The 18255-nt window shown below is 42.1% G+C and overlaps 1 protein-coding gene across 1 annotated transcript in view; it reads left to right on the forward strand.

Annotated features, from left to right (window-relative positions):
• The window catches only part of VSIG4 (V-set and immunoglobulin domain containing 4), a gene marked incomplete at its 5' end in the record, with an annotated part of 17298 nt that extends 13159 nt beyond the window's left edge, over window positions 1-4139 (forward strand). Inside the window, 4 exon segments of the mRNA XM_008588008.1 lie at window positions 678-682; window positions 964-1063; window positions 3536-3557; window positions 3902-4139. Coding sequence (XP_008586230.1) covers window positions 678-682; window positions 964-1063; window positions 3536-3557; window positions 3902-4139 — 365 coding nt within the window.
• Between the last annotated feature and the right edge of the window lie 14116 nt (window positions 4140-18255).

The following is an 18255-nucleotide window of genomic DNA, read 5'->3' on the forward strand; positions in this document are numbered from 1 at the left end:
AAAAAAAAAAAAAAAAAAAAAAAAAAGGAAAAAAAAAACATACTCCAAATCTAGTAGCTTAAAATAAAATAAATGTATTATTTCAGATGCTAGCAGAGTTGCAGTCCTTCTGGAGGCATTTCCTTGTCCTTTCCAGCTTCCAGAAGCTACTCCCATTTTTTCCTCATGGTCCCCTTCCTCCGTTTTCAAAACTAGCAATGCAGCATCCTCAAATTTCCCTCTGACTCTGACCTCCTGTATTGTCTCCCCTTTCCACTTTTAAAGGTCCCTTGCAATTATATTAAGCCCACTTAGATAAGTCAGGATAATCTTCCCATCAGCTAATTATCAACCTTAATTCTATCTGCAATCTTAATTTCTCCTTACAATGTAAATTAACATACTCATAAGTTCTAGGAATTTGGATGTGAACATCCTTGGAAGACAATTATTCTGCCTACCACAGTCATACAGCAAGTAAATAACAGTTTCAGGATGGGAATCCCAGTCCAGTGGGTTCCTTCACCTTTTAGGTATGGTGGGGATACATACCCCAAGGTGCTCAGTGGAAATATGTTTTGAGAAAGAAGGAAGCTGGGATCTTGGCCAGAGAGCAAAGAAAAGAATCTTTGTGGCTAGAATTAACTGATAATAGAAAAACTGACTCGATAAGGTAGCATCTTGGTGAAGCTGGGAAGGCAGGGTACTACTTTCTTCCTTCTAAGGAAAAGGGAAATCCTGCTGTCTTGGCCCCAAAGAAAGCAAAGAAGACTAGCTCAAATTCCCAAGCCAATCAGCCATCAACAAGTGGGTCTGGAAGAACGTATTTAGACATGGAGTTTCCAGACTTTCTGAAGTCTTTCTCATGGACCTGGAGTTTTGTTTGTCTCTCTGGCTAGCTGAGAAGGTTAGGAGAAGATTGGAAATAAAAAAGAAAGAAGCTTGGGCTAGTCTGAGCTGATCTTGCTTTGCCTCCTACGAAAGGGCCTGCATGTGTTTGCCATCCTCCTTTTCATCTCCTTGTTCTGTACAGTGGTTTTCACCATGGCTTATATCATGCTGTGCCGGAAGATGTCCCAACAGGGTGAGTGATGAGTATGGCTGGGTGGCATTTGCTCATTCATTATTTCTGGCAGTATATTTGAGTCTACACTCGGTGTCAGGTATTGTGGGGTTTTTTTTCTTTTCTTTTTTTTTTACTGACCGGTAACGGGATTGCAACTCTCGGTGTCGCGCCCATACCGGGGACCGGCAACGGGATCGCAACCCTCGGTGTTGCGCCCGCACCGCGCTCAGCCAGTGAGCGGGAACCGGTCTCCACATGGGATCCGAACCCTCGGCGGGAGCACCGCCACGCTCCCAAGCGGCACACTCTCCAGTGCGCCACCAGGCCGGCCCCTGTGTTAAGACCTTCCAGGAGCTCCCAGCCTAGTTTGGGAGTGAGAGTAGGGGTGCAGGGAGACAGACATTTAAGTCAACAATGACATAAGACTTCTGGAAGCAAATGCACAAATATTTGGTATCCAGCCAAGTGCAGCCACTTTTGTAAAGAGTCACCACATAGTATGCAAGAGAAGGAGAAGTCACAACTTTTGCCCTCAAGTTGCTTACAATTTATTCAGGAGATTCGATATAGAAGCACAGAGTTTATCAATAACCATACATACCAATAAAGGCTATGAATTCAAAACCTGGAGAGGACAATCAATGCTAAAGGAATCCAGTAGAGAAGAGAGTAAGTTTGGGCTGGAGTAATTGGCTAGGGCTTTTAGAAGAAGGTTAAACTTAGATCAGGCTTTGGAGGATGAAAATAATTTGTTATGGAACAGTATTCCAAGCAAGAAGAATTATATGAGCAAAGGTGCAAAGGCCTAAAAGACAATTGAGAGGGAGGTCATCAATAAGGAAAATTTATGTAAATAAGCAATAGGGAAATACAGGGGAAAGGAAAGTTTATTCTTGATTATAGAAAGCCTTGAATGCCAAGCTAAAGAATTTGGACTTTCTTCACTAGGCCTTGAAAAGGCACTAAAAGTCACCCAAATTTTTTGAACAGGGAAGTGGAAATAAAGGTGCTCTTCTCAGAGCCATTTAACAGCTATAAACCAACAAAGATAAAAGAGAGAGAGAGAGAGGGAAAAAGAGAATTGGGATGTTTGTTTCAAAAAACCCTCCCACAAACCTAGCTACACTTCAATACCCACCACAGTAGTCATTTTGCCTAGAATTTTCTTTTCTCTTTCTCTGTACTATCTCCTACTCCCAAATAACCTGGAATCCACCAGGGGTCTCTCCAACCAAAGAGAAGATAGCCTTGAGTATCAATAACAATATGTGACCCATAAGGCTATGCCACATGCAGCTATAATCCATGAGGCTGAACTTGGGAGTGGAGATACCTCAAATGGCTACAGACCCCAGGAACACTAAAAGGAAAGCATTTACCATAGTCTTGATGAGGCAGGGCAAAAACAGTAACCACATTAGATTGTTTCCCTCTCAAAAACTTCCCATGCCTCTTCATGGCCCAGGGTATAGAGGGCAAAAATGTAGCATTCCATTCAAGGCTTTCTGTGATGTTGCTCTAGCCTTTCTCAAATCCCACTATTCCATTATACCTAATCCCATTTCCAATCTTTAGTATCAAACAAACAAATAGGCCTTATATACCATGCTTTTTCCCTTTCTGGATTGCCTTCCCAGAACTCCTGGTTTCTACCCCTCCATAAGGGAGACAGCCTCAGGGCATCAATTCAATTTATCATGTAGTTACCGAGGGACTATTGTTTGTCAAGATCTGGGCATATAAAGTATATGGCCCCTGCAGTATAGGAGTTCCCAGGCCAATAGGAGAGGTAAGACACAGAAATGCAGGGGTCTACCACAAGGCAGAAGGCCTGTGGCTTGCCCTGTTTACTTTGCTGTGGTTTAATGCATGCGTTCTCAGTTGTACCCCTGAATGATTATAAGCACCTAGAAGGCAGTACCAAGAGATAACCATTTTTGTACTAAGCTATCCCTTTGAGCCTGTATGGAATATAGGACACTTCTTCTCCACAGACACTAGGGGGCAATGGTAACCTATTATAGGGCCCTCCCTGGGTATGGGATTGGGGTGAGTACATTTGGGAGTGGCTTGAGCCATGGTCCCTGGCATCAGACTAATTCAGCTCCTTCTCCCTGTGCTCTGGCCTGACAATCAAGTTTCCCACAAGGACTTTCTGGGGATCTTTAATAAGATTCCTGGTGGAGAACAGGTCCAGTTCCAGTACCCTTCCTCCACCCACACCAAGCAGCTGCTCCAGCCCAACATCCTGTGTCAGAAATGCCAAAGAGGACAGCAACCAAGTGTGCTTCCCTTTCCGTTCCCTGGTAAATCTGCATCCATGTGTTTCAACTCATCTCCCCAATACCTCCTGGTGTTTGGAAAGCTTAAACATTGAAATACCCCTCTCTGTCTTCTTCCCTTATCTTTTGAACTGTTATCCAGGGTCCATGCTTGACCCTTGCCCACTCCCCATGGAAACTTCTGACCTGATTCCTCCTTCTTTTCTAGAGCATGTATATGAGTTGACCAGGTAAGATAGCCTCTCCTCTTCCATCTTCTGACCCCTTCCCTGCCCTTAATTCTGTTGGTCACTGGCAGGAAACATGGAGAAATGGGGTACGGCACAGACCCAATCCTAAGGCCACAGGTCCAGGATTAGAACACAGCTTTCTTTCCTCCCTGAGGTACCTCCTGAGGTTCTGTCCTGGCCTACCAACAGACAGGATAATTTAGGTCTACCAGCCCCCCTGTTCCCAGAATCCCTGGGGTGACAGGAGCCTGAGGGTCAGTTGGCAAGAATTGAGGCAGAAGGGTGGGAAACCAGGGTCCCAGCCCTAAGCCCCTTCTCATGTGTGGTGGACTCTTGGGTCATAGGGTGCATGCCAGGGAGGCCAGTGACTCTGGAGAAACCATGAGGGTGGCCATCTTCACAAGTGGCTGCTCCAACAATGAACCAGCTTCCCAGGCTATGGGCAGCCACTACTCCGATGAGCCCTGCCTGGGCCAGGAATATCAGATCATCGACCAGATCAACAGTGACTACACATGCCTTCTGCAAACAATTCCCCTGGATTATCAGCTTCTTGCCACTGAGGGAAAAAGCGTCTGCTAAAAATGCCACACTAGGCCAGGGTTTGCTGCCATAGTTGCCTGTTCAGTCCTCGCCTTCTACATGACCCTCTTCCCTGCTATGTTTTATCCTGGATAGCACAAAGTGTTTGCCTTGCCAACATCAGGACTTCTAGGAGTGACTAGCTTTGCCTAAAAATTTGCTATTTGCACCTCAAGCATCCAGCTGCTCGGTTTGGCCCTGGGCTCTTCCAGTATCCCTGCCTGGGGCTTCTGCTGCTTCTCTCCAAACACCAGAGGGAAGTGCCCATAGCTCTAGAACTTGGTCATTGTACTCCAGGGACCACTCAACTTTGTTCTCTTGCCATATGAAGACCAGAGGTAGGTTCAGCTAGATCAGCTCAGGGGACCAGCTATTTCCAGGATCAGTTCTCTTTCTCCAAAGCCAGACACCTTTTAGTTGAGATTGTCTTGTTACAGGCCAGGGTTCAGTTCTGTTCCTGCACTGTGAGTCTAGTGCTCTGGTATTCTTTTGGTGCTCAATAAATATCTAATCATGATAGCTACCTTAGTTGTGTTGGTTTTCTCTCAAGGTATGTTGTGGCCGACCAAGAATGATTAAAGTGAGACTAATTAAGATGGTTGGAGCCCCTGGGATTATGGCACATTTGCTTTTTTGATCTTTCCCTTCTCCTTCCATGCCACCCCAATCTCACTCCACAGGTATGCCCAGCTGGAACACAATAAATCTTTTGTTAAAAAGTGCTTCTCTAGCTTCCATTCCCCTTCCTATTGTCCTGCCAACTCTACCTGGATGACTGTTCTCAGGTCAACTAGACGCCTGAAAAAAAAGCAGCTCTTCTTTTGTCTCAGGAGAATATGGGTGCAGAGATGAAGGGTTTCCCTTCTTTCCAAAGTATGGATGCATCAACACCAAGTATTTCTAGTTGTTTGAATCCTAAAATCTTTGAGGTAGTTGAGTTATTCATAGATCATCTTTTCAAGCTCCTGGCCACATTTTAAAATGTGGGGTTGGGGTAAGAGCAAGGAAGTCTTCTCCTCAAGCAGGAATGTGGCTAGGAATGTGTGTGTGTGTGTGTGTGTGTGTGTGTGTGTGTATGCATATTCACACACTTTTAAATCAGGCTACCCTGTGAAGACATGTTCTGAGCCAGGTCTACACTGCTTCCTTTCCCCCTTGTAATTCATGTCAAACAAACTTCCTTACTTTTCATGGAAGCAGCCGTGTTGCCACTTCTGGTTCCAATGCGGCCCAAAGCTCTGCTCAGTTTTCACCAGGAGCTGTTCCCCTTTTGCAATGAATACAGAAGTCAAAATGCACACAAAAGTAAAGAACAAGGAGCCCTTCACTTTACCACCACCCAACCTGCCAAGTCCATGGTCCAAACCTCAGCATTTTCTTCATCCCCAGGAGCTAGCTTTACCCAGTTGGTGAAAGAAGCAACTTCTTTTTCCTTATTGTGCTTACAAACCTCTGAAACAGAGCCTCCACTCAGTAGAAACCCTGAGGTTTCTTTTCTTCATGAAACAGCTCTGTGTCCAAATCTCACAACCTTTGAAAACTTTCATTATTTTTTCTACTACCCTTAGAAAAAGGAATTCCTGAGGTAGGGGAGAGAATCCTACTTGCATTTCCACTAGTAAAAGGAGCCACAAATATAGGGGCTGTAGATATCCCTCCATAGGAGCTGTAGATATCCAAGGATATCTCAGAGTTTTTCATCTTAAAGAGCTTAGAGATTCTAAAACTCCCATATTACAAATGAGAAAATGAAGCTTAGAGGGGAAAAGTGTGACTTGTCTAAAGTCATATATATCAAGTCAGTGGTAGAACAGAGACCAAAAGTCAGTCCTGTGAACTCATAAGAGCATGTATTCTTTGCAGAAGGAACCTTTTAGAGATCTTCTTTGCCCCCAAATTGAACATCTTTCTTTCCATACAGGGCAAGCCAGTAAGGGATTACTAAGGTACAGAGGTAGCCAAAAGCTGCAGGATAGGCTAAACAAAAATGGAGTGATAACATGAGACTTGTCAGGTAGGTGGCTCGTCAGGGAAAAGTAAAGGAGTGAAAAGAGGGGAAGACCTCTAGAAGATAGGGAAGGTAAGAAGTTTCTCTAGATCAATTTCCCAAATTATGTTCCTTGGAACATTAGACCTAAGAGATGACTCACAGAGAAAAAAAAATTCCATAATTAGATAGGCATGGGAAATGCTTCATTCTATAGTTCCCTCTTGGAGATTCCCAATGCAACATTAGAATATTAAAGGCTCTAAAAGATCCTGCAATAAAGGGTCTGTATAACTTTGTATAACCAAGTAATTCCAAAACTTATTTGCCCTCTTTCTCCAGGCTTTGGCCCTATTTCTCAGGAAGGATAAAACCATGTTGACTCCTACGTCATAAACCCTAAAGCATTGTGCAGTCCAAAGTTTGATTTTTTTTTTTTTTTTTTTTTTTTTTTTTTTTTTTTTACTACACCCTGGGTAGCACTTGGCTCAAAGACCCAAAGCTAATGGACTAGTGGAAAGTCAATCAATCAATAAACATTTATTGAGTATTTTCTGTAACCAAAATACTGGGCTGTTGTACAGGAGGCAGCAATCAAGGAAACATTGTTTTGTCTTCTAGAAGCTCACAATCTAATGGGAAATTCAGGAATATCCCCTGAAATAGTTTACCAACAATTCAAAAAGTACTATTGGGTGGTAGAAGATAAAGGGGCACATATCAGGATGCAAGCAAGGAGTGCTTTGAGAATGAAGAAAAAGATCTAGGTTGATTTTCAAAAGTTTATGAGGAGGCTGGACTTTGGATGGGCCAGAAAATATGGAGAAGAATTCAACAGGCAGAGAGAAATAGAAAAGGCATTCCCAGAAGAAAAGGCATGAGGAAAAGGGAAGAGGAAGTTAAGGTCAAGGAGTGCTTAGAAGATGAGATTGAGTGCAAGGAAAGTGGGTTTCTGAGCCCTTCTTTCTCATGTAAGCCATGATGCTTGTGTGAGAATCCTGGTGTCTTGGCTGGGAGACCCTGGAAGGGGAATGTGAAAGAAAAGAATAATAAATTAAAGAGCATTTTCATAAGGACCCCTTATACCTTTTCAAGATTATTGTTGCCCTCTCAGTACTCTCACAATTTGTGTAGTCACAACCTAGGGCTGAAGTTCCCACAGCTGCCTCACTTTTCCCCTGGCACACTCTGAAGCAATGCCTCAGTTCCCTTAAAGTCACAGGAAATCACACGTGAAGGTTGGTGTTTGGCGAGTGTTCTTCTATCCAGCTGGTAATCTATTTGTTACATCCCATTTGCCCTGGCCCAGAGCTGCTAGGCATGTGCCGCACTTGGGGTATTTGACAAACTGACACTCTACCACATGGAGTGTCTAACTCAGCTTATCAAATACACAGAGCGTGGCACTGCAGGAGGCTAGGCCAGGGGCTCCCATGGAAAGGTGAGATCTCTCTGGGAGATGTGGCACTGGAGAAAAAGAGAGAGAAAGGAGAACAAGTAAATGTTAAAATATTTTTAATTTTAAAAAAAAATAACTAATTTTTAAAAAAAAGAGCTGTGAAGTCACACCCTGAGCCTCAGGGAGACTGAAAATATTGAAGGGACCAGCAGAAGCACCAAAATAAGGAAGTGAACAAAATAGGCATAAGGCTCCTGACCAGAAGAGGGATCCTGAAGGTAAGTGGGGAAGAGCCAGTTGAGACTCAGGTGAGGCACAGTGCTCAGCTGGAAGCTCCTCAGGCCTGGGTCCTGTAGCTATGGCATTTCTAGGGGTCACGAGCCTTAGTAGACTTCTCTATGCCTTGCTCCCTCTATTTCCTCACTCCCCTAATCTGTGTTCTCATAGTGCTGTGGTTATGCACATAGGCTTTAATGGTTAAATATTGACTTGAATCCTAGATCTGTCGTTAGCTAGCTGGACAACCTTAAATAAATAATTTCAACTCTCTGAGCTCCAGTTTCACACATCCACAAAATGTTTCTAAGTATAGTACCTACTTCATAAGGTCATTGTGAGAATGACATTAGACAATGAATGTAAAGCCCTTAGTTCAGTATTTGATATGTAAAGATGCTCAAAAAAAAAAAAAGAAAAAAGATGGCTGTGCTATAAAAAGGAAAGCAAGAGCTACTGGCAATTGATTTAGCAGAGCTAGGAGAGAAGTGACGGTGATTTCTCATGGGCTCTGCCTTTCCTAACATAATCCATTTGTCCCCTAAGTACTCAAGAATAGTAGCTGTAAAAGTGCCCTTAGGGATCATCTACACTCAACCACTCAGGTTATAAATGAGGAAACAAAGGCTCATATTGGGGAATAGACTCGCTGAAGATCATACAACAAGTTGTTCGCAGTTCAGTGTTATGCCCTATACCAACCCATTGTGCTCTCCAGCTTTCCTTATTTGCCCTTTTACCTCCGTGATCTGTATATCCCTCCAGAAAAGGGAGTGCACACCAACAAAGAGGGCAAAAAACAAGCAGTGGACCTTTGAAGTGCAGCATTTTAGACCCTTGAACCCATAGCAACCAAGGCAATAAGGAAACTTCTAGGAGCAGAGTCAGAGCTGGAACTCCCAGGAGAATTTTCTCAGCAACACCCAGATCCTGTTGTTAAAATTGTCAGGTTGCCAGTGTCAAATTCTTGCCCTTCCCAACTATGGAAATTGATCTGTGAAGAAGTAGCCAGTCTCTATTAATACTGGCACGAAAAGTGGCAAACATCCTAAGTTTACCAGTAATGGAAAATTGCCCTATGAGGCCGGAAGGCCCTGTCCCAGCCAAAGCAAGGCAGAGGGATTCAGTTTTGTCTTTCAGCATAAAAATACTCAGAGTGTTTTTTTCCTCAACTCTTTTAGTTAAATGTAAGGAGGTGACATGAGATGTGGGAGTGACCTCAAAGCTAAGACACAAACTGTTTTTTCCATCCCTTCACTGTCCTCTCTACCTAAGCCACTCAAAAATATAGCTCACAGTCAAAACATCAGTCATGATCACCAGACATGATATAATGGAAATAATCAGTCAAACTTGTGTTCTAACGCTGTCTTGGGCACCAACTAGCCAATCATGTCTTGGATAAGTCTTTCTTTGAGCTTCAGTTGTCTTCTCTATAAATGGGGACAAGAAGACTTACCTGGCAGGGTTATTGTAAAGTGATCAGTGGTCTTTCCAGAGCCTTTCATATAGTGACTCAAGGGCATCTTAGCTCAGCCCCTGGAGCTGTGGGCAGAGACCAGCAAAGGAAGCAGATTAACAGAATTTGACCTGAGGATGGCAGGGGAGAAAGAAATGGACTGGTTTCTTTCTATCATCATCCCCACTGGCTACCAGCTCCAGTAAGAAGACGTGGATAAGCTGAAGTTGTCTGACTTTATCCACCCCAGGAAGCCTTAGAGAGAGGTATAAACAGGGCTTCCTAGTACACTGGAATTTGAAGAGCAGTATAGACTGTGTTGCCCCATTATCGAAGGAAGGAGTCAGTGGCTGAGCTGAAACCAAACTGATTTCATTTACACTCTTGATGTGCTAGTCCATGCCTCTTCAGTGGAGTGTAAATAAGAAAAGCAGATTCAGTTGGGAAAAGTTGGCCACACCCATAGGAAGAAGAGATGGGTACCTGTGTGGGGTGATATTGGGGGATTCTGAAAGCTCTATTCTTGGTCTGTTATACTACCTGAAAAATCATCATTTATCCCCTTCTGATATGCAAATTTCTCTACTGGAAATCTTTACAAAGCCAGTATTATTGATGCAAAGATGAGTCAGTTTTGATGGAAGAAATTGGAGAGATAGGCCTGGAGAAGGAGCTATAAGTAGGCATCTGGGGATCTCTGCATATCCAGAGTAAACCAAGTTCTGAAAGAAGAGTAGAGGAAAATAAAAATTCCTCAGGACTATGCCTATAAAGTCCAGACTATTCACAGCATGAGGTAGCCCAACTGGGTCAGTTACGGGGCAGGTCCTACTGCTTGGAGTCTCAGGTCTCATAGGGTAGAGCAGAAAGAACACTGACCTGGGAGTCCAGACCCAGCTCTGCCACCAATTCTCTGTGTGATCTTGGGTTAGACCCTTTCTTCTTCCCTCTGGACCTCAGTTTCTCCCATATATATGTGGTCTCTAAGGGTCTTTCCAATTCTGAAATGCTAAAAGTCAGAGATAGAACTAGAGAATAAAGAAGCTGTCATCTTTGAGTCATACCTCTCAGAGAATGCTGTATAGATCACCACCAGCCAGAGACATATATTCAAACATTACTTTCATCCTTTTTTTCAACAGAGGGCTTACAACCATCAGAATAAAGAATATAAAAACTAAAAGTTTCTAGACAGCATCCATCTAATTCTTCTCTTCCTATTCTTTGCAAAAGAGGCCAAAAACTTGAGTCTTGGATTGGAGAAAAGACTTTCCCAAAGGTACACAGTGGGTAAATGATAAAACCAGGACTGCTACTTAGATTCCCTGACTCTAGGTCCAGAGAACATTCCACTTCCATGTGACTGTCTCCTAAACATCCTGCTTGGGTAAGAGATATTATCCCACCTTCTCCCCACCACTAGAAGCTCCAGGATAGAAGAACAATGGGAACCTTCTTTTGTCTCACCCTTGAACCAGGATCTCTGAGGAGGGTCTGAGGAGAATGGGATGGGCAGATGCAAGCCACTCTTGCCTGCCATGGACACTGTCCCCGTTTGGGAATCCAAGAAGAGAGGGCATATGACTACCATACCTGTCACTGGAGTAATGTCTTGGTCTTGGAGGGGATATAGGTTCTCGGGTGCTGAGCCAGCCTGCAGAGGCCATAGGGAGCTGGGCTTTATGCTGTGAGCAGGGAGGTCATGTGTTTTGAAGGGCCCTTTGTGTCTTCAAGAGGAAACAGAAATGAGGAAGATAAGGCTGAGGTTAGCCAACGGAAATCTGGGTGCAAAATGACAAAACAGTGCTGTTGTGAAAGGGTCTGCTACTGCAGCAATAGTCCCCACTGTTATGCCCCAATCATTCACAGCCAACCTCCAACAGACACTTGTTTCTCCATGTTGTAAAGAGCGGAAGCAGAAAACCCTTGGCTGCCCTAGGCTCTGCCCATGCACCAGGGAGATTTCCCAGAGTAACTGAGGGAATTCCGGAATGTCAGAGCTTGAGACATTATCTAATGAAAATCTCCAATGTCAAAATTGAGAAACTGAGCCTCTGAGAGATGAAAGGAAATGCCTAATATTACAAAGAAAGTTATTGGCAAAGATGCAAATTGAAACCCATTTCTATTAACTCCAAATCATGTGTTTTCTCACTGTGAGAATGCCTCCTGGTCTTTAAATATGCATTTTACCTCCAACTTCTCTCCTGGCACACAAAACAGCTACATAATTTGCAGGGCTCAGTGCAAAAAGATGGGCACCTTGGATTAAAAAAAAAAAACTCAGAATTTCAAGATGGTGACAACAGAATATTAAACCAAGTATAGGGTCCTTTTACGCAGGGGCCCTGTAATACTGCACAGGTCACATGCCTATGAAGCTGGCCCTGGGACACAGTTATGACCACAAGTCACGTTCTGGCATCCAGGGGGCTTACAGCAAAAAATTATCATTTATTAGAGTACTTATTATGTGCTTTACATGTATTAATTTATTTACCCAGCAACTCCTAAATATGGTATTATTATCTTTATTTATAGGTGAGAAAACTGAGGCACATAGAAATAAAGTGACCAGCTAGGAAAAAATAGAGAAGGCAGAGTTTGCACTCAGGTCTGACTCCAAATGTTAGGCTTTTTCTACTCTCCCACATTGGCTACAAGGAAGAGAGAGGAAAATAGCTGACTTTGAGAAATAGAAGATAGTGCCTGACCCCTAAGTTCAACTGTGACCTTCAGGCTGAATGGGGGACCTGAAAGGTGCAAGAGGAAAGTGAGATGTTTCCTAGCGCCTCATGTTTATAATTCCTGGGAAGTCTCCATTCACAGCCAGGAAGTTGATGGATTCCCATCATGCAGTGCCCTCCGTTATAAATTCTGTTGAGAGGGGCAATTCCTGAAATGCTATCAGAGTATATTTGGTATAGCCTGCAATGATTGCTGTGCCCAAGTCTCAGCCCTCAGCCTATACTAGCAAAAGTAGGGTGCTGGCAGTACTCAAGCCCTGGTTAATAATCTATTCAAACTGCTATAATCTTATGAATTGAAGTTCAAGAAGAAGACCACATTTTGGGAGCCAGGAGCCCTAGACCCAGCTCAGTTTTCTACCTAAGCCTTGGTTTCCCATTTAACCAACAGTTTGGACTAGATGGTCTTGGCCTCTCACAACACAAACATCCCCTGTTTCCTTTATGACTCCCTCCATCATTGCTCCTTCTAACTCACTGTGGGCTTCCTTGTGGTTGCAGGGTCTGAGACTCTGGGGACAGCCTGGGATAGGGATTAACTTGCACTCACAAAACTCTGCGGAAAACCTCCTTCTACCAGAATAATTTATTGGTTTAGGCTTCAAGGCCAGTTTCTTCAGATCTGACTTCTAGAAAGATTCAGTTCCTGTTTCTTTTTGGTTTCTTGTCTAAAATTTGGAACTGAAGCTGGGTGGTCCCATGGGCACTTTGCTAGGAATGGACCCCTCCTCCCTCCTCACATCATAGAGGTTAAGTTCAGCCACCCACTCCTTCTTTTTTCTCCTCTATCAGTGAGGGTACTGTACTGGCTTTTTAACAGGGGTCTTCTGGAAACAGTGTCCTCACCTAAAGGAGTAATTAATGGTGTCTATTTTGAGTCCCACAGCAAGTCCATGAAAGAGGGCATTAGGAACCAGAAGGATTCACAAATCACACCACCTATGCAGAAGGCCTAAATGAGGGCAAAGGGCACTGGACTCCTTGGAGCTCCTCTTTACCTCACAAACACAACGCATGCTGGGAAGGGCCAAGTTTACAATAACAGTACAAAGGGTCCTCTTCTTTTAGGTCTGCTGTCCAAGGTGTTGCTAAGAACAACCAAAAGTCAGAGTCCTCCCATTTTGGATGATCTCTGCCTTGGCTGTGCTTGTGGAGAGAGATGAGGGAGAAGGAAAGAGAGTTGACAGAGGGAGCAAGCAGGCAGTGTTGGGGTCCTACACTGTAGACTCATTTATTCAGTCAATAGTGGAGTGGAAAGAACACTAAGTCATGGCCCCTGGGTTATAGACCTAGCTCTGTAACTCATTAACTATGTGACCTTGAACAATCATGCATAACCTGTATAGGCCTTAATCATCACAGCATATTGAGGGATTCTCAGGCTAGAGGGGAGAGCGAGATATGCATGCGCCTAATGAACTATGTCATTCTATACAATGTGCCAAGTGATTTAACAAAGATATAATGTCTTAGAGGAGTAGGTAAGAAAGACATGATTCTTCCAGGATGTGGGACAAGGGAATGATGGTAATTAGAAAGGTTCTTAGAAGAGTAGGATTTTAGCTGAATGTTAAAAGATTTTTTTTAAAAAAATGCTCACTGTCTTTGGAAAGCATTCTCTGACCACCAGCAGCAAAATTAGTTGTCCCCTGCCTTGCCATCCTCTAGTCTCAAAAGTCTGTCCACACTGCACTTATGTGTTTGTCTCTCCCAGTAAACCAAGAACTGCCCAAACTAAGGACTGTGCCTAATCCTGTCTTCCCAGGACCAGGAATAAAATAGCTATCCCAGAACTGTGTGTTGAATAAATGAAGGAGTCAGTGAATAAGCAAAGGAAGGAGACTTCACGGCCCAAGTTCCCCACATTCCTTAGCTTACCTTACCTCCATGAAGGAACTGAGAAGCCCCCCCTTTACTTTGAGTTAATCTTCCTGCTAACTCACCCCCACCTCCTTTTGGAAGCCCTTCAAGAAGAGGACCCAGGGACAATTGCAAAGTTAAGGCCACTTCCTGTGCAAGAGGCCAGTGTCCACACACTCCACCTCAACCCTGGTGATTACTGTGCATAGGATTGCACTGGAGCTTCCTCTGAGAGGAAACCAAAAGGCTGATGCAATGTGTAGGGGACCCCCAAGCCAGGATTGAAGAACTTCTTGTACACCTGGGCCTGGGGACAGTAGTTTCACTGCTAGGCTCCCCACAATGCCAGTGAAATTGACAAGATAAGTGGAAGCAATTAACCCACCAACTATAGCTCAACATTATCCTATAAGAGTGTGTTGAGCACTAAACGGCTGCAAAGCTCTATTCTCAGCACCAAGGGAAAAAAAGTAAATATTCAACAGAGCAGAAGTATGTTACAATCTAATAGAAATATAATTTGAGTCACAAATAATCTAATAGCCGCATTTAAAAATTTTAATAAATAAATAAAAGTAATTTTAATAATTTATTTAGCCCAGTGTATCCAAAATGCTATTTCAACCTGCAAACAGTGTAAACATTTATTAATAGGATGTTTACATTCTTTGAAATGTAGTGTGTATACTTACACTTAGAGTACATCTCAATTTAGACTAGCCGTGTTTCCAGTATTCAATTGCCATGTGTGGCTAGTGGCTACCACATTGGACAGAACAGGTATAAGATGTGGTTCCTGCCCTCAGGAAATTCACAGCCTACTCCAGGAGCCAGACTCTACACAGGCATATACAAGGAATGAGTACGATAGTGGAGGTGCATGGATGAAAAAGAGCTGAGCACCACAAGTCAGGAAACCTGAGCTACAGTCTTTTCTCTGCCATTGATTCTCTGTGTGACTGAACAAATTCCTCTCCCTCTCTGGCCTCCATATTTCCATCTCTACAATTAGTCTGGGTTAGATACATTCACTGAGCAAATATATATCAAGTGTTTTTCTAAGTGTCAGGCATGGTAGGGGGCACTCAGGGTACAGAATTGAATAAGACACATAAAATGCCTGCCTTCTTGGAATTTACAGTGTGGTGGAAAATAGCTATCAAACAAATACTGATAAGTAAATATGACAATAAAGGGGAAGCCTGGAGGGCTTAGAGAACACATAACAAGGGAACCTAATCCTCAAGGCTTAGATAGGTCGAGGAAACTTCTCAGGGGAAATAGCTTTGAAGTGAGAATGAAAAATGAAAAGGAGTGAACCAAGTTAATAATGAGTGAAAGGCAGTTCCAGGCAGAAGAAACAGCATATGTAAAGGCTCTGAGATAGTAAATAATGTGGCATAGTCCAAGAAGATGAGCAGACTACTGTGGCTTGGAATAGAGTGAACAAAGGAAAGAATAGCACAGAGCAAGGTAGCAAAGTTAAGCAAGGGACCAAACTGAGGAAGGCCGTGTATCTATGTTGAGGGTTTGGGACTTGACCAATGAGACATGAGAAGCCAGAGAAGGTATAGGTGATACAGTGCCCTCTATATCCAAGCCTAGGATTTTTAGAGTCCAGGATGGAGTTGGATTAAGGACTTCACAGAAGAGGCAACATTTTAAAAGATTCTTGGAGGATAATAGGATCAATAGTCATAGAAAGGCATTCCATGCAACGGGAAGGACCTGAGTAAAAGTGCAGAGGTAGGAAAGAACATGGTGAGCTTGCGTGAATAGAGGGATTACTGATGCAACAAGGCAAATATAAACTTAAGATTATTTTTGAATATATATATATGTAGTGGAATAATAGTATCCCAAAGGCCTAACCAACACATCAAATGTGTACTGGGAGAAGCCAGGAAAAGACCTTGGACTTATGAATAGATACATTTTGTGTTGTAATAATAATAATGAACAAGTGTTGTGAGCTTACTAAGTGCCAGACACTGTTTCAAGCCCTTTACATACATATATTAATGTAATCCTCACAACACCCTTATGAGATATACTGTAATTATCCCCATTTGATAGATGAGGAGCTGAGGTTAAGAGAGGTTATGTCATTCACCTAAAGTTAAACAGCCAGTAAAAGGCAGAGGCAGAATTTAAATGTCATGCAACAATTTATGAATGGTAGAAATTTTGCAACAATCTTCAAAAGTATATAATATGACTCTGGCTAAAAAATGTCAAATCAACTGTTATCATCTCAGTCTACAAGGGCAGTTTTATCCAGGAAAAACTCATTAATTTCCAATTTATGATCATTAGACAGGGGCTGAGCTGAAGTTGACCTTTGCTTAGCTTCTTAGAAAGACAAAATAAATGAAGTATATATGATGGGAGTTCCAGGAAGTTGTTTAAAGACAGAAAAGCAAACTGGTTCCATTCCTTCCTCCCCATACCTTATTCCCAGTCAGAGTCCTTCAGAAGCTTTCGTCTGTGACAAAAATAACTGAAGTGACCCCAACCAACCATTTTTATCTATTTCCTACAATGGTCCACCTACCGGTTTTTACTATGCGACAGTTTTACATAGATAAGAAGGAAATGAAAAACCAACTTGCAATAGCCCATTGCAAATATCTGGAAGGAATAAAACTGCATTTCCTTAAAATATATATTCCCACTATTCATCCTTTAAAAAGAAGAAAATTCTGTCATTTTCAACAACATGGATGGAACTGGAAAACATTATGCTAAGTGAAATAAACCAGGTACAGAAAGACAAATACTGCATGTTCTCACTTATATGTGGAATCTAAAACAATCAAATTAATAGGAGAGAGTAGAATGGTGATTACAGAGGCTGTAGGGTTGGAGGAATGGTGGGATGAAGGTCATATAGTCTTAGTTAGACAGGAGGAATAAGGTGGATTTTCTATTGAGATCTATTGTACAGCGTGGTGAATATAGTTAATAATATTGTATTGTATGTTTCAAAATTGCTGAGAGTAAATTTCAAATTTTTAAAAAAACAATAAGTACTTGAGGTGATGGATATGTTAATTAGCTTGATTTAATTATTTCACATTGTATACATAAATCATAACATCACTTTGTGCACCATAAATATGTATATGCAATTATAAATTTATGATTAAAAGCCTAATAAATAAATAAATAAATAAATATATATATATATAACCCAATTCTAGCAAACATTTAGCTGTACTGTAAAGTCAAGGGTTTGATATAAATTTTCTTTCTGTTCTCCAAAAGACACCATCCTTGCTCTTCCTTTATTCAGAAGAAACACAAGTAAGATGAGATTGATCTGTGAGTGCCAAGTAAATGATACCAGGGGGTATCCATTCCAGTCTGAATTAAAAAAAAAAAAAAAAATATATATATATATATATATATATATATATTTTTTTTTTTTTTTTTAATTCAGACTGGAATGGATACCCCCTGGTATCATTTACTTGGCACTCACAGATCAATCTCATCTTACTTGTGTTTCTTCTGAATAAAGGAAGAGCAAGGATGGTGTCTTTTGGAGAACAGAAAGAAAATTTATATCAAACCCTTGACTTTACAGTACAGCTAAATGTTTGCTAGAATTGGGTCTGGAACTGATTTAGGAGGCAGTTAATTCCTGATAAATAGGTACCTCATGGGATTTCAAAAAAGTGGAATACCTGAGAGCTCCTGTCAAGATCAGATAATACAAGGTAAGAAGCAGAAAAGCTACACATTGGCACATGAAGAGGCACTGACCTCAGTTCTCATTGTAGGCAAAATAAGAAGTGGGAAATGGAAGAAAAAGACATTTGCTGAGTGCGTACTATGTATCACCTACTCTAACATCTATTATATCACTTACTCCTCTCAACAACCTTGTAAAATAAGAAATATTCCCATTTCACAAACAAGACCACCAATGCTTGAAGCATTTAAGAGACTTTCCTAAAAGTCAAATATTTAGTAAGCACAAGAACTGAGATTAAGACTTTTATTAGCTGTGTCCTAAGATGGCATGAGAGGGGCTCCCCAAAGACTCACCATCTTCATTGGTCCTCTCAAATCCTGCAGCCCAGTTACTCCCCCTAGCCTTGGGGGGAAAGGGGTTCTTCCACTAGGTTGCAAACTCCATGAAAGCAGGAATCATGGCTGTTATACCCAGTTTTCAATTGAGTTGCTGATTTTTTTTTCTTAAATGATTATATTAGATTTTCCCTTTATATGTAATAAGAATGGCAAACATTTTCACCAGTTTGTCATTTGCCTTTTGACTTTGTTTCTATACTTTTGTTTATTGTCTATGCCCCCTATAGAGGCAGTGATTTTATCTCATTCATAACTATATCCCTAATGCGTAGAACTGCCTTGCTTATAGT

The sequence above is a fragment of the Galeopterus variegatus genome, unplaced genomic scaffold, assembly GCF_000696425.1.
Source record: "Galeopterus variegatus unplaced genomic scaffold, G_variegatus-3.0.2 Scaffold4626, whole genome shotgun sequence".
In the NCBI taxonomy this organism is placed as follows: Eukaryota; Metazoa; Chordata; class Mammalia; order Dermoptera; family Cynocephalidae; genus Galeopterus; species Galeopterus variegatus.